This window comes from Cebidichthys violaceus, unplaced genomic scaffold, assembly GCF_023349555.1.
Source record: "Cebidichthys violaceus isolate CVI_PGR_0920_01 unplaced genomic scaffold, fCebVio1.0.p SCAF_15, whole genome shotgun sequence".
In the NCBI taxonomy this organism is placed as follows: Eukaryota; Metazoa; Chordata; class Actinopteri; order Perciformes; family Stichaeidae; genus Cebidichthys; species Cebidichthys violaceus.
Genome location: NW_027176318.1, coordinates 9,947,548 through 9,961,654, shown reverse-complemented (window position 1 = coordinate 9,961,654; position 14,107 = coordinate 9,947,548). Strand labels below are relative to the sequence as shown.

At 42.2% G+C, this 14,107-nt stretch overlaps 1 protein-coding gene across 1 annotated transcript; it reads right to left on the bottom strand.

Annotated features, from left to right (window-relative positions):
• Positions 1-606: 606 nt before the first annotated feature.
• Positions 607-13,682, bottom strand: htr5ab (5-hydroxytryptamine (serotonin) receptor 5A, genome duplicate b). Its single transcript, XM_068709920.1, has 3 exons — positions 13,552-13,682; positions 9,252-10,032; positions 607-3,983 (listed from the first exon to the last, which is right to left on the bottom strand). The coding sequence occupies exons 2-3, from the start codon at positions 9,957-9,959 to the stop codon at positions 3,651-3,653; spliced, it is 1,041 nt and encodes a 346-aa protein (XP_068566021.1). The 5' UTR covers positions 9,960-10,032; positions 13,552-13,682; the 3' UTR covers positions 607-3,650.
• Positions 13,683-14,107: the final 425 nt, after the last annotated feature.

Below are 14,107 nucleotides of genomic sequence, written 5' to 3'. Positions count from 1 at the left end.
GTGGTGCACAGAACTCCATGTGCAGAAAGATAGCAGCTATGCTATTTATAGTGGTACAACCTATTTCCTACAAATGTTTCTTTATTAACATCCTCACATGTCTCTATTTCCCCTCATATTCCATTTGTTGTCATATTTCTTTGTTCGTTGCATCTATTTCTGTAAAATTCAGTGGCTAAATAACAGGTTTGCCTTGCCAGAGGCATCTGGCTCTAATCCTAAGTCAGTTTAGCCAAGACCCATTTTCATGCATCCTGTCTTCCCTGAAAACATGGATGGATGTGCTCCTTTGAACAGAAGCGGTCTCACTCCTGGCTCTGAAATGTGCATGCTGGCAGTGACCCCGTAGAGAGATGGGAAGAGCTAAAGCCTGTTTAGAAAATGACTTCCAGTAGTTGGGCAATGATGATCATAAATGGGAATTATTATCAAAACTAGAGCACTGAATTCTTTCTCCCTTTCATTCTATGTGTGTGTGTGTGTGTGTGTGTGTGTGTGTTTGAGTCTGTAGCCAACTGTTGGCAGATATCTAGCAGCATGCCTCGTGGCTCAACCTGAACATACTTTCATAAGCTTTCATGCCAAAGTGCCAAGCTTGACGCTGTGTATCACAAATCAAGGGCTCGTTTATTGTTGATTTTATCAGCCAAGGCTTCTGTGGAAGAAAACATGCACACATTGAAAACACACCGACACAATAACACATCGGATTCCCCCTTCTTTTGGGTCTGCTTTTATGAAAAACAAGTATGGATTTCCAAAAAGTGCCTCTGAAGGAGATCATTTTTATTTTTTTGTTACCTCTTTTGAACATGAAAATGGAAACTGAGATGAATGGTAAACAACACATTTCTGCAAACATTTGCTTTTTCCTGAGCTGGGTCACCACACAGAACAAGACCTAAGAGGGGCAAACGGGTGAATAATCAACCGTCCTCGGGCAATCTGGGGAGCGGTGAGATGTCATTTGAAAAAGTGAATCCTGAAGAGCACCAATTGGCTCCAAGTCAACCAGCGAGTCATGCGATTAATACATACAAGGAGTGCTAAGAGAGATCAGTTGTCACCAGCACTGTCTTTTTCTTTTTTTCTAACCATATCTAGGGTTTCTGTTTCTGTCTATATTCCATGCATTTCATTATTCACCACAGAATATTGTTTTCACTAAAAACCACCATTGCAGTTAGTGGGCGTATTTTCTTTTCATATATATTTAGGTTTCCTCATCATGATATATTACTCCGTTTAACTGGATATGTAGTATAGTCTAAATTACTATCGTATATATTTTTTTCCATAATTGAGGCTATTTTGTGTGTGTGTGTGTGTGTGTGTATATGTGTGTATATATGTATATGTGTGTGTGTGTGTGTGTGTGTGTGTGTATATGTATGTATATGTGTATGTATGTATATGTGTATATATACATACATATGTGTATATATATATATTCCATGTCATTTGAGGTCTGTTAGTTTAAATTAAGGTAAAAGGCTGAAAGATCATAGTCTAACTTTGTGTACAAAAAATTTGTAGAAAAAGGATAATTCTTATAGTATTCTATTGTATTCTGTTACAACACTTAAGTCATGTGAAAACAATGTATCTTTAAAATATAAACTGTTCATGAGCTAAAACACCCATTTTAAGCTTTGAAACGATGCATTTTTAAAACACAATGTTTTATTTAGCCTTGCTACTGTCATGGCTCTGAGGATGGCAATGGCGGTTCATGACGATGAGTCTACCACTGGGTCCAAAGTGAAATACCTCAAAAAACTACTGGATAGATTGGCATGACATTTGGTATGATGAATCCTTGTGACTTTTGGGAACCCCTGACTTTTTTCTCTAGCACCATTTTGTGTTTTTCAGTGAGATGTCTCAAAAGGAATTGCCGTGGAATTGGCTTGTACATTCAAATCCGCCCTCAGGATGATGTGTACTGACATCGATGATCCCCTAACGTTTCATGTAGCGCCATCACCAAGTCAAAGCTTTAATTAGTTGTTTATGACCAAATACCTGTATCAGCTGCACTTTGTATTTAGCGCTAATTAGCAAATGTTAGCATGCGAACACACTTAAGAAAGCAAAAAAATCAGCACGTTAGCATTGTCATTCTGCGCATGTTAGCATGTGGACTCTTAGTCTAGTGAAATAGTTTATTTAGCTCAAGAATAGGAACATTTTCTTGAACCATAGTTAACGCGTAGTCCTTCAGTTTATCTGAAGAAGAATTCAAATTCACCAAATTTGGAGATACATGGTTTTCACTTGACAGCGACATTAGATGCACTTTTCAAAAGCTAACATCTCATTGGATTTTGTGATTCTTTGATTTTGCTCTCAGGAGCTCAAACACATGTAGCACAACTATTTGCCGAGGATCAATTTGTCATGCGCGATTCCTCACAGTACAGTATATTACACACCAAAAATAAAGGATCACTTACTGCTTCTACAGTGTTGAACACTTTAAGTGGAAAGAGGCAATTTGTGCAGGAAACAAGGGAGTCATATAAAAAAAAACATGAGACTAACTGAGGCATAGGTTTTGTGTGCTGAGCTCATTAATGATATTGGTGTTGGTTAACAGTATCTTCTCTTACTCCCATAGCTCCCCTACTGTAATATAAAGTCACAAGTCATTCTTTTAAACATGTATTGTCTCAGCACTTAAGCTTCTTTATACAATGATGCAATATCATTTTTTTTTATTTGCCGATTTTAATTTCTATTGACCTCTCGGGCTGCAGAGTCTGCAGCTGTGATAATGCTTTGAATAGCTTCACACCAGTCCACGCAGCCTCTGTCCTGGTGACTTTATGTATCTGGCGTGAGATGTGACTGCAGCTCCTCAACAATGCATCTATTCAGAGATAATGGAAATGATTACTCGTTCTGCTGTTTTCCTGCTTTATAAAAGTCAATGGCATGTGTGGTTGTTTGTGCAAAGAGAATTGGTGTATAAGTATCCAGCATCAGAGGAGAGATTGTACATTTATCTACAAGTCTGCATGAATAAATTACATGTGAAGTCTCTACTCGGCTATAACGTGGTTTCTTTACTTGAGGGATTTCCAGAAAATCTTTCTTTTCTAGAATCAAAGCCATTTTTTTCCTCATCTAAGATGATGAGCATTTTGTTGTGTATAGTTTAGAAAATAATACACAATTTGTTGGTTTATTGTTTATCAGGCTCTTTTGTGCAGTTCTAAAAGGTTTTTCTTGTATATTTCTTCCAGCTTTACTTTGAATTCATTCCCAGCAGCTCCACATATGATGAAACTATTTACGAGTTGACATGGCTTCCTCCCTAATAAGCCTGAAACGGCAGAAGGAAACCAACTTGTAGACGGCGCTGTAACCACCACTGCCGCCTGCAACACAACCAATTTATTTCCTCTCTTTGTAGATACAGTAGCTCAGACACCCGTTTCAGTCCAGCTGTGAGGTTACCTCAGCAGGGTAATAAACAAAACAACACATAAATAAAAACACACATTTTTAAAGACAGTCTCTGGTTATCATCCATCTGAAGGACGATTGAGTGACGGATACAGACAGGTCAGTCCTTCTCTGCCTGGAGGAGTGACGCTGTGGAGTGCGTGCTGGTGTATGTGTGTCTGCCCAGCATGCCGAGTGGCTCAGCGCTGCCGGGAGAAGAGGTTTTTCAGGGCGTTGTTGTAGTTCTTATTGAAGGCGGTGTATATGAGCGGGTTAAAGAAGGAGTTGGAGTACCCCAGCCACAGGAAGATGCTCTTCCAGATGGGGGGGATGTCACAGGAGCACAGCGGGACGATGAGCTCGGTGATGAAGAAGGGGATCCAGCAAAGTACAAACACTCCGATCAAAATGCCCACCATCAGCGCCGCCTTCTTCTCCTTCTGCTCGCGCCATGTGTCCCCATCTGTCTGGAAGGTCACGGTGGCGTGGCGCACGGTGAACACCATCTGCGGTTGATGTGTTTCGTCCTTTACCTGGGAAGGAAGCGATCAGAGAATAAACCAGTTACTCTATTGATTCATTTAACAAGCTTTGACACACCTGGGGTGTTTTTTTCTCTCAGTATATTGTTGTTTTTGTCCCGAGTACTTTCAAACGTAACGTAAATATTACGTGGAAAAAAAGAAATGTCATTTTTTTTCATTCCAGTATACAACAACCATTGTCCAGAACCAAGACGCACACTTGATTACTCCCTCTAACCTTGACAAACGCAGGGCATGCCAGATCCACTCCTTTACGTTCTCACCTTTCACAATAAAAGCATTAGACGTATACACTGCATAACTTTATCAGTCACTCAAACATTTTGCTAAAAGGAAACTTAATAAAATAGCGTACAATACTTTAGGCTTTACAACCACCAACACAGACAGACTGCCAGATGCTGATCCCTAGTTGGTCCTCTGCCTGCGCCAATATACTGGAACCTTTAATTGAAAAATTGTTGCAAATCTGCATCGCTGCAGGTATGACTAGTTTTGATATGCAATATTTCTCATTTTGGTGTTTATTCACCACGCCCCCAGTTTGTAAAGGTCTTTATAAATAGAATAGCAATATCTTCAACAATGTAGGCTCAGTTTAGCTGCTCAACAAAAGATGGATTATTGGCTGAAAAGAAATGTGAGTCAACAGGTGAATCAACAAGCCAAAGCCTATTCTTTCAACACACACACACACACACACACACACACACACACACACACACACACACACACACACACACACACACACACACACACACACACACACACACATAGGGCATAAAACTAGAGCAGTGTCTTAATCTGCATTTTCCAGCAGCCCATTTCACAAACATACTGCACAGCTGGGAAAAGAAAAAAAAGGAAATGTCAACATTAATCTGAAGACTTTCTCGTCTCCCGTTAGCACAGATGAAGGCAGACTTTATTTTTCGTTTCTCAGGTGACGTTGCGCGGGTCATTCAGCAGCCTAACGGCCTTGATGAACACCTTCTAAATGTCTCTGAAGTAAAGCAGACCAACACTCTACACTGGTCAACATTTAAACGGGAACCTGGAGATGGAGAAACGTGTCCACTCTGGAGTAAATGTAGTTAAATCAATACGGGTCAGCGGGGCCTATAACTGATACGATGGATAAAGCAAATCCAGCTACAGCAGAGGCTGGAGGTTAAAAGCTTTGTGCTGTTAGGAAGGAGGTTTCAAATTCTGTGGATGGTTTAAAACACCTCGACATTAGATTGTGCAGTAGCTAGACTAACTGAAGATCTTCCTTTACACCGTGCATCAGTGATGAGGTTAGGATGTAGCTAACTCTGAAGGTGAGACTTGTTTCAGTCATTAAATATATAGAGCTTATCCTTTTCTTTTTACAAAGCCTACTTCTCCAAGTGTTAGCAAACCGAAAGATCAACATAAATATGAAGCTAAAGAGATGGTTAGCGTAGCTTAGCACAAGAAGCAGTGGCTTTGTCTAAAGCCTCTAAAGTGAATCAACTAACACGATACATTTCAATGCAGTTTAATCTGCACACAAGCTGAAATGTAAAAAGGACAATTTGTGGTTTTATGGGGGATTACATGCTGGAAGTACTATTTCTTGACTGTCTAACTTAATCCAATGAATAACTTAATTTAAATTGAGAAGTTTGTAATATTTTTTTTAAAGTCATAAAATATGACTATAGACATTTGAATGCTTTATCTGAAAACCTCCATAGTAGCTTTGAATGTAAAAAAAAACCAACAAATACTATTATATTTTGGTATTTTGGAGCAAGCGGTGAGCGATATGGAGTGGCTTTAAGCTGTTCTTCTATTTAATATGACATGTGACTTGCCCACTACCGCAGCAGCTACAACCCACACAACTGGGACTGCCTGCCTGTGAGTGCGGTGGCGGTACTCTATTGGTAATGGCATCACTTTAAGCATACTGGTGTTGGTTCTGGCACTGTACTTTAACACCATACCCGTCCATTCTGGGTGTAGACTGTGAGTTTAAGCATTTCTCTCCCCTGCAGCTATATGTGCTTTCTATAAATGACACAGTCACTGCATCCCGGGCTTAGCGCCGTCCAAGTCGATTGTGATTGTTTTAAAGAAATATATATATATATATATATATATTTTTACCTCTATACCAGAATGATAATGTGTTTCTTTAGCACTGACAGCTGTGAGGATCTGGAGGTCTGGCTATTCCAGACTTCAGACATTGTGACTGGCGCAGTCTGCTCTCTGAGGAAGACAGTCTCCCACCTGCAGATATGGAAGGCTGTAAAAAAGAATTTCTCATTTGCTTCTGTCGTATGTTAAAAGGGTACAACTGTTCAAGAACCTGTTGAAGGTAATTCAGTCGAGCTAGAGAGTTTTGAGGTTTTATAATGTAAATAATAGAAGTTAATGTACCAGTGCTTTAACTTTAGACAGCTTTCATATTTGTAGTGACAAACTGTACATTTTATGGCTTTTTGGTACTGTAGTGTTAAATTATTTGTGCGTCTAGGCCAAGGATCTGTCCACATCTTCAAACTCCATTTGTGGTGGCATGTGTTCGTATGTCTTTGAGTGGGTGTTGTTCATGGATGAGTGCAGGTTTATTATCTTGCATGTGGATGCCATCCCTCACATTACAACTCCGTACGGACACTTTGCGGGGCTCGATGCCTCGACTCTTCGATGTACGCTGGGGACTGATGACAATAAACTCTGGCTGGGTAACGAGACACGTCTAATACGACTATAAGCAACGGGTACATCTGTGGAAAGCAAAATGACTAATACAAGATATTCAATTTAATTGCTATAGCTACAAGAGTGATTGCCTGTGTAATGAAACTTGACATAAAGTTAGTCTACCAAAGCAATAAAAGACGGGGCTAATGTGTCCAACAATTGGTTCTCCTTGACCATGAGCTCCTAATTTTGGGCCAAATGATGTCACACTTGCGTAACTAAGAGGTATCTTGAGGACTGGGGGGAGGGGGGGGGGTATTTTAAAGTACGTGGATGATGTAAATAAAAAGGCAAAAAAAAAAAAAAGGCCCCACTGTGTATTTTCTCAGAATGTTCAGGCGTTTGATGATTTTCAAAAGAAGCCTTTTCATAGGTGAAAGAAAGAGGCGTCTGCTCTAAGATGTCTAAAAGTGGCATAATCTCTATCGCTGAGGTGCTTTCAGGGCTTTTCAAATTGCATTACCCACCCAAGGGCAGGTGAGAAGTGGATGCTGACTCAATTTTCACGAGGGTAAATTTGCCTGATTAGGTGTTTGCTAATGCTTGCGGAACAGATCTAGACCTTTTGTGTCTGCTGATTAGAGAAACGCCAATGCCAGGAAGGTGCAGTGGCCCATTAAAGAAGCTGGAGGTGGTATTTATAGCTTTCTACCTTCTGCCTACGCACATTAGCAAGCTGGTAGTGATGAGCAGGATTGCTGCAATTATTTGCCCGCATGCTCATTCATCAGATTCTTCTGTTTCCCTGATTGCTGTTGAATAGCTCATCAGCTAGAATGATAAATAAATGCACAGCAACTTATATTTCCTACTTTGCACTGACACTTCAATTCATCACACACAGAACTGACGGTTCAGTCATCAACAACTGTATCAAGATAAACAATTCTGATTCCTCTGAACTTTTTCCTTCTGTTCAGGACAAAGTATATAATAATTTCCAATATCCCTTCACCGTCACATACAAGCGCTTCCACACTGCGTTACTGTCGGTCCTTGCGGTGCGTTAAACCTATTGCTCTCACTCTGCGCACAACCGGAGCCCCGATATTGGGTTTCAATTCCTGCTGGCTGTGAGCTCGCTTTCATAGTCTCAGCGTTCCCAGTGGCAGCTCCCCCCCGATGATGGATGCTGGTCCTCTCCATGTCTTCGCATCCCTGTGTCTGATGAGGGCCACTTAGGGAGCAGATTATTATTCGAGTGAATGGAGTGTGGATCTGATGTTTCGTCCCGTGAGCAGTTCTGCTGCACTTAACACCTGTGCAAGTCTTCAATGGTGCCCTGTAGTATCGCATACATGCTAATAGTGGGTGAGTGAGTTTGAATACCACCAACAGATGTGTCGTATACAACGTTGTACTGTATGCAAAAGCATTTTGGATTGATTTTTTGTATTGTAGACTGTATTTGCTATCTGGTTAGGAACGCCATCTTGAATAATGTGGATTTTAGTGGCTTAACAACCCTGTTTTTGTTGTGGTTGCAGGCAAATTCAAGATTTCCTTGTAACATGAGTCTGATGTCACACTGGAGTGATTGCCCTAAACTTGTAAGACGTTTGTCTGTGGCGATCAGTTACCACGGTTGTTCTGGCAGAGGTGCAGGTTGTGGTGGCTCTCTGAGCTGTGTGTGCTTGTTTTCCTGGCAGAAGGGGCAGGTTTCCACTCTGCGTTCACTATCAGCAGATATTTTAGACCGCTACACAGTTTCCTTTGCCCTTTCTTCGCATTTTGACAGGCCTTTGTGTCTGTCACGTGTGCTCTAATACTTCCTGTCTCGTTGACTGTGGAATTACAATGCAACAGCCTGGTGTGATGAGGTTTCTGAACTCCTATTTATTTATTCTGTCCAACGCTCTGCATTGCCCTGGCTTCCCTTACTTACTGCTTACTAGAAGTGACTTCTCTTACTGACTTGGAGAAACATTTCTCTCCCAATGGCCCTTTCCCCCACATTTGCTACACTCAGATTCTAATGCTGGGCATTTGCCTGGGGCATAATGCTTCTCCTCTCCGTATCAGCACACACCCCCAAGTGGGCTTGCTCTCCTCCATCACTTCTCTCCATGGCTGGCTGTCTCCCACCTCTCTTCAATGGCCGCCAGTGTATAACCTCCTTCACGCTGTATGCTGCCTTTTGCTCCTGCTGGGCTTATCTGCTGTGCGGCACCCTGTGCTTATCGTACCATCTGCACGGCAGTTTCCCATGTAAAATGAGACATGAGGTGAAGTTATTAAATTAAATTATTTTTGACCTTGTACACCATTGCGTTCTCGACACCTTTTTTTCCCCCTGACTTTGCGGTCAACCTAAACTGGGTGATGGCCAGTTTCCTTCCCAACAACATCTCAACATAAGCATTAAACCAAGTGCTGTCAACCAACCTTACCGACTCACAGAGTTCTAGCTCTCTGATTGGTTTCAAAGAGTATCTACATGTAATACCCAATACCATGACAAGGGGATTTAAAGAGGGATTAATGAGGGATTTGAAGAAAAGGAAAATTAATAATCACCTCAGCCATGGGTGTTATTGTGTTGGTCTTGCGGGAACCAATCCGAAACTTGGCAGCCTTGTAGATCTTCCAATAAACAAAGAGCACCACACAAAGCGGCAGGTAAAATGCTCCGAAGGTGGAGAAGATCGTGTAGGACGGCTCCTGGCTCACCTGGCACTTCATCCCCTCCGTGTAGGTCTCCCCCCAGCCGAAAAGAGGCGACAGGGAAATGATGGAGGACAGCAGCCACGTGAGTGCGATCATCACGTTGGAGATCTTTTTGCGCGTCTTGAGCGTGTACTCCAGGTGCCTGGTGATGGACCAGTAGCGGTCCAGAGCGATGGCCGTCACGTTCCAGATGCTGGCCGTGCAGCAGAGCACGTCGAAGGATATCCACACCTGGCAGAGCACGCGGCCCAGTTTCCACAGCCTGCCGTTCAGCTCGTGGACGAGGCTGAGCGGCATGACCAGGGCGGCCACCATCACGTCGGAGATGGCCATGGAAGCCACGAGGTTGTGGGGCACCCGGTGGAATGTCCTCACCCTCAGGATGGTAACCAGCACCAACAAGTTCCACACAAAGGTGGCCACCACCAGCATCGCCAGTAACGTAAGAGTGAGCACGCTGAAAACAGAAAAAGGCCGGTAGATGTTTCCCCCGAAGTCATGGCCGTCCAGAGCTCCGCTGGAGTTGGCTGTCAGTGTGCTGGTGTTGGGATAGGTCATGGTAGCTGCTCACGGCCCCGCAGCCGAGGGCCAAGACGATTCAGAGACAGTTTCTGCAGTCAGTTGATGCATTCTGCGGTTGGTAGAGAGAAGAGGGAGAAACAATTCCAATGTGATTGTTACAAGTACATCACATCTGAAAGCCTTTTTGTATCAATAACTATTCTATGAAATTCAACAATATATGCTCAAATTTGAAGATGCAATTCTCTCAGAAACAGTGGCTTTTATGGCTGGCTTTGCACCGTTGCGTAAATGCACTAGTGTACATCACTGTGTCATTCACGAGAGAGGCACTTTAGTGATTTGCTCACAATAGTAAAACGCACTTGAGTTTTTTTAACAGCTGTCAAGCAACCTGCCTACAACTTTCAAGTGCAATTTCATCTGCTGTTAAAAAGGCTCAAAAGTACTCCAGGACATCTCGACTTCTGGAAGAGACCATAAATATTCAGTTTCATCATCCCACTGCTGTCCTTTGATTTGCATCAAAGTAAGACCTCTGTTGCAAAATGAGCAGTTTTAAGTGGAGTCTTTGTTGTAAACTCATTCGGGAATATTTCTCTTTCGTATTCCAATAGAGAGATCCCTCGGTTCAACATTGTGGAGTTGTATGTTTTTAAGTGGTTGCAGAGAGCAGCATCTATTTTCACTTTAAATAATAGAGGCCGTTGGAGAGACACTCCGCATTAACATAGGATTGTCTCCATTTCAGATTCACAGAAGAAAAGATTTGACATGCCAGCTCTATCAATACATTCACAGGAGAGGCTCAGCTAGTCTCAAAGTCAACACTACACCATGTCCAAAAGTGCAGAAACGATGAATCTCAAATCACCAACCAAGCATCCTGTCTGGATGTTAAGTGTGGTGTTGATCTTTACAACTTACAACTGCTGTATATCGTATAATGTAATAGACCAACTTAATCAGAAGTGGCATAATTACAGAAAAACAACTATTGTATGAATTCAGTGACTATTTCGAATACAAACTTTAAATGAAAGTACACGGCAGGATTTATCTGATTTTGGAAATCCATAATTTTGGTTCAGAATATATTGTTATGATAACTTAAGACGCGTCTGGCTCACAGAAGCATCATTTTCAGCAGCATCCCTGGGTGCAGTAACGATTTCATGCATCTTGTCTCGGAAAATATATTCCGATGTGCCTCATCTATATCATAAGATGTTCATTTTAATAATTAATTACACTTTCTTATTTATAGATCAGTTTAAACTACTCCTCCTGCTTTAACCTATCCCTACGAACTGCTCTTGCTTCTAACAATCCTCCCGGGCTTTTTAAAAATACAGATCACAGTTTCTTACCCTGACCCACTGTATTATTTACCACAGTGGAATTTTAACCACAACCTTGAATATTAATAAAATGATACATTGTTCATGTTTTTCCTTGTGACATTGTAATGACGGAATCTGGATGATGTGCTCAGGTTGATCCCAGGACTAAGTGTCCATAATGAGTGTAGCTAATGCATGTAATTGAAATAATTGTCCCCAATTGATTTTAATTTGAATTGCAGGATTTAATCAACAGGATCATATTTGTGTGTCTGTTTGGCCTCTAATAACATTTCTTTTGGCTGTATTACTGAAGCATTACTCTAATGAATAAATCAATGAAACGTTCCTTGAATTTCCAAGGTTGATTTTTCTACAAAAAAAATTAAAATGCAGCAGAGTTCCTCATGAAATGCATCGTTACTTCAACCGCGGAGGTTTTCAATGTGTTTGCTTGTTTTATCAGCAGGGTAATGGAAAAAACAACTTCTGGCCCGATTTTCACGAAACTTGGCGGAAAGGTGAAGCATGGGCCCAAGAAGATCCACCTGACTGCTGAGCGGATACACAAATAGTTTTTCACTTCCGCTAACATTGCGAGAAAGGGTATTTGGCCTTGGATGAGGGGCGCTCTCTCTCTCTCTCGCTCTCTCTCTCTCTCTCTCTCTCTCTCTTCTAGTACATATGTGTTTATACACACTGGGTTGTATCGGAGGCTCATCAAAGGCCTGACGGGTAATGACAATATGAGCCATGTCCCTGTTAGCCGGTGTATTTATGTGACATGTGACACTGTCTCTTAGCATCACAAACCATGCCTTCTAATCAAAGGGTCCAACTAAGCACATCAATAAGCCCTCTGCTCCTTCTTCTCCCCACGTCTATTAACAAGCCCAATAGCCATGAAATTGGACAACCGTTTTGAAGGGAACAGGCAATCAAACATGCCCGCTTCCCTCCCTCAAACAGCGGCTGTCACTCACTCTGTGAAAGACAGACACATGAGGCAGAAAAACACATGCAAATGTATATGTGCATATGTGAGAGGAGCAAGGGGGGGGGGGGTAGTAGGACAGGAATCGCACTCGCTGACGTCAAAGGACAATAACTGAATACATTTAGGTCTATAGCCTACTTAGGACTGGTGTTTGAGACGGCTAGGTGGGTAAAGTGTCAATTCAGGTCAGTCGCTGTCATGAGACTCGCTAGCGTCAGCTGGTTCACTGGGCATATTTGCAGGAGAGCCTTGTGGGGGTTTTAGTTAACGATGAGAAATTAAACAGGGACAGAGGGTGATTAACATCTAATTACCATAAGGCCGTATGCGTTTACTTTTTAATGCACGTAGGAGGAAAGAGGTGAAACTGATCGCTCTAATAGAAAAGAATTGTCATGTTGATCACCGAGATATTTCTAGACCACATATATTTCATTATAATTTTTAAAAATGAGCAAATTAATCGGTAAATAAAATCTTATCTGAGCTTCTCCAGACTACCAAACTGCACCCAAATGCTGTGGCAAACTTATATTAATGTTTTGCTTTTTTTGTTGTTCATTATTCTATTATTTCTAGCCACCATAAACAAGTGTGAGTGTAATTTGTTAGATATGTTTGCCTTTCGTTTCTGTTTCTTATTCATGATTTATTTTTTCTTCCCATATGCAATCAGCCTGCTGATAACAACATCGAAGGCTGTCAGCAGCAGATTCTGGTAACAAAAAAAAAAAGTACTTTTGACATCTCAATTCCATTTCATCCTGTCCAAAAACACTGTCACAATGAATGTCATTCCCTTTGTGTGGAGCTCTTCACTGTGAAACGGTCGTACGCTCATTCGTTACACGATTGAGGCTTCAGAGAGCTGACGTGCAGCTGTAAGGTGTGCAGCTGTGTGCTGTTGTGTATTCATCACTTTATCTTTGCTTTGTGGAATATGATTCCAAAACGATATATAAGACATTAAGAAAGCACGCTGATCTTACTCACAAAGAAGACACATTCACGTGTGCATTATTTATTGAAATCTACAGTTTCTGAATTACTTCTTCTCCACAATCATAACTTCACCGTATACATATTAAGGATTCCCTGTGGAGCTCACGTGTCCCATGAGGGGGACTTGTTTCTGGTTATCAACCGACACACTTGTTACACAACATCTCAACAACACAGCCTCACTTTTTCACCTATTCTAGGAACAAAAAGAGCTATTGTTAGATAGATACAACTCGGCGCCAACGATTCATACCATTTATGCCACATATGTATCATAATAACTCACCCCATTAACAGTTCGGCACAAAACAGTCGTGCACGCGAAGATCTCTGCTCGGCGTTAAGCTCTCCATCGAAATGCGCTCTGCTGGCTGTGTCGGCGGAGTGACTGAGCCTCCGTGTTGAAGACGGACAGAAGCACACCTCGCACTGAGGATACAGAGCCGCTGGAATGAACCATACAGCGGTCTGCGGCGGGGGGGGGGGGGGGGGACCGGGTCCAATTCAAACGGTAAACACTGCTGTTACCGGGCATGTGGGAGACTTGCGGCTGTGTGTGTGTGTGTGTTTTTTAAGGTGCGCACTTCGCGCAAGCAACAGCTGCCTTGTTGGAGGCACGCGACGTAGAGGACGACGATGCTTCGCCAGACTGCTTAACGCACATTCCCTCCTTTTTAATTAGTCCGTGTTCTGCCGTCAGAAGAGGTGGGTTGCTTGAGGACAGGGATCCTGCTGCTTTGTGATGGATTATACCTCCACGCGACCACGTTGGTACTCCCCCCCCCCCCCAATGGCATTTGTCCCATGTCCTGCAGTAGCGCGGCTCTGTAAAAGTTGAAATC

What these genes read in the sequence shown, in the direction of transcription:
- htr5ab (XM_068709920.1), bottom strand. Translation starts at nt 9,959, where the DNA reads ATGACCTATCCCAACACCAGCACACTGACAGCCAACTCCAGCGGAGCT. An exon ending in CAATAACACCCATGGCTGAG is followed by an intron (nt 3,984 to 9,251) that starts GTGATTATTAAT and finishes CTTCCTTCCCAG; the next exon opens with GTAAAGGACGAAACACATCA.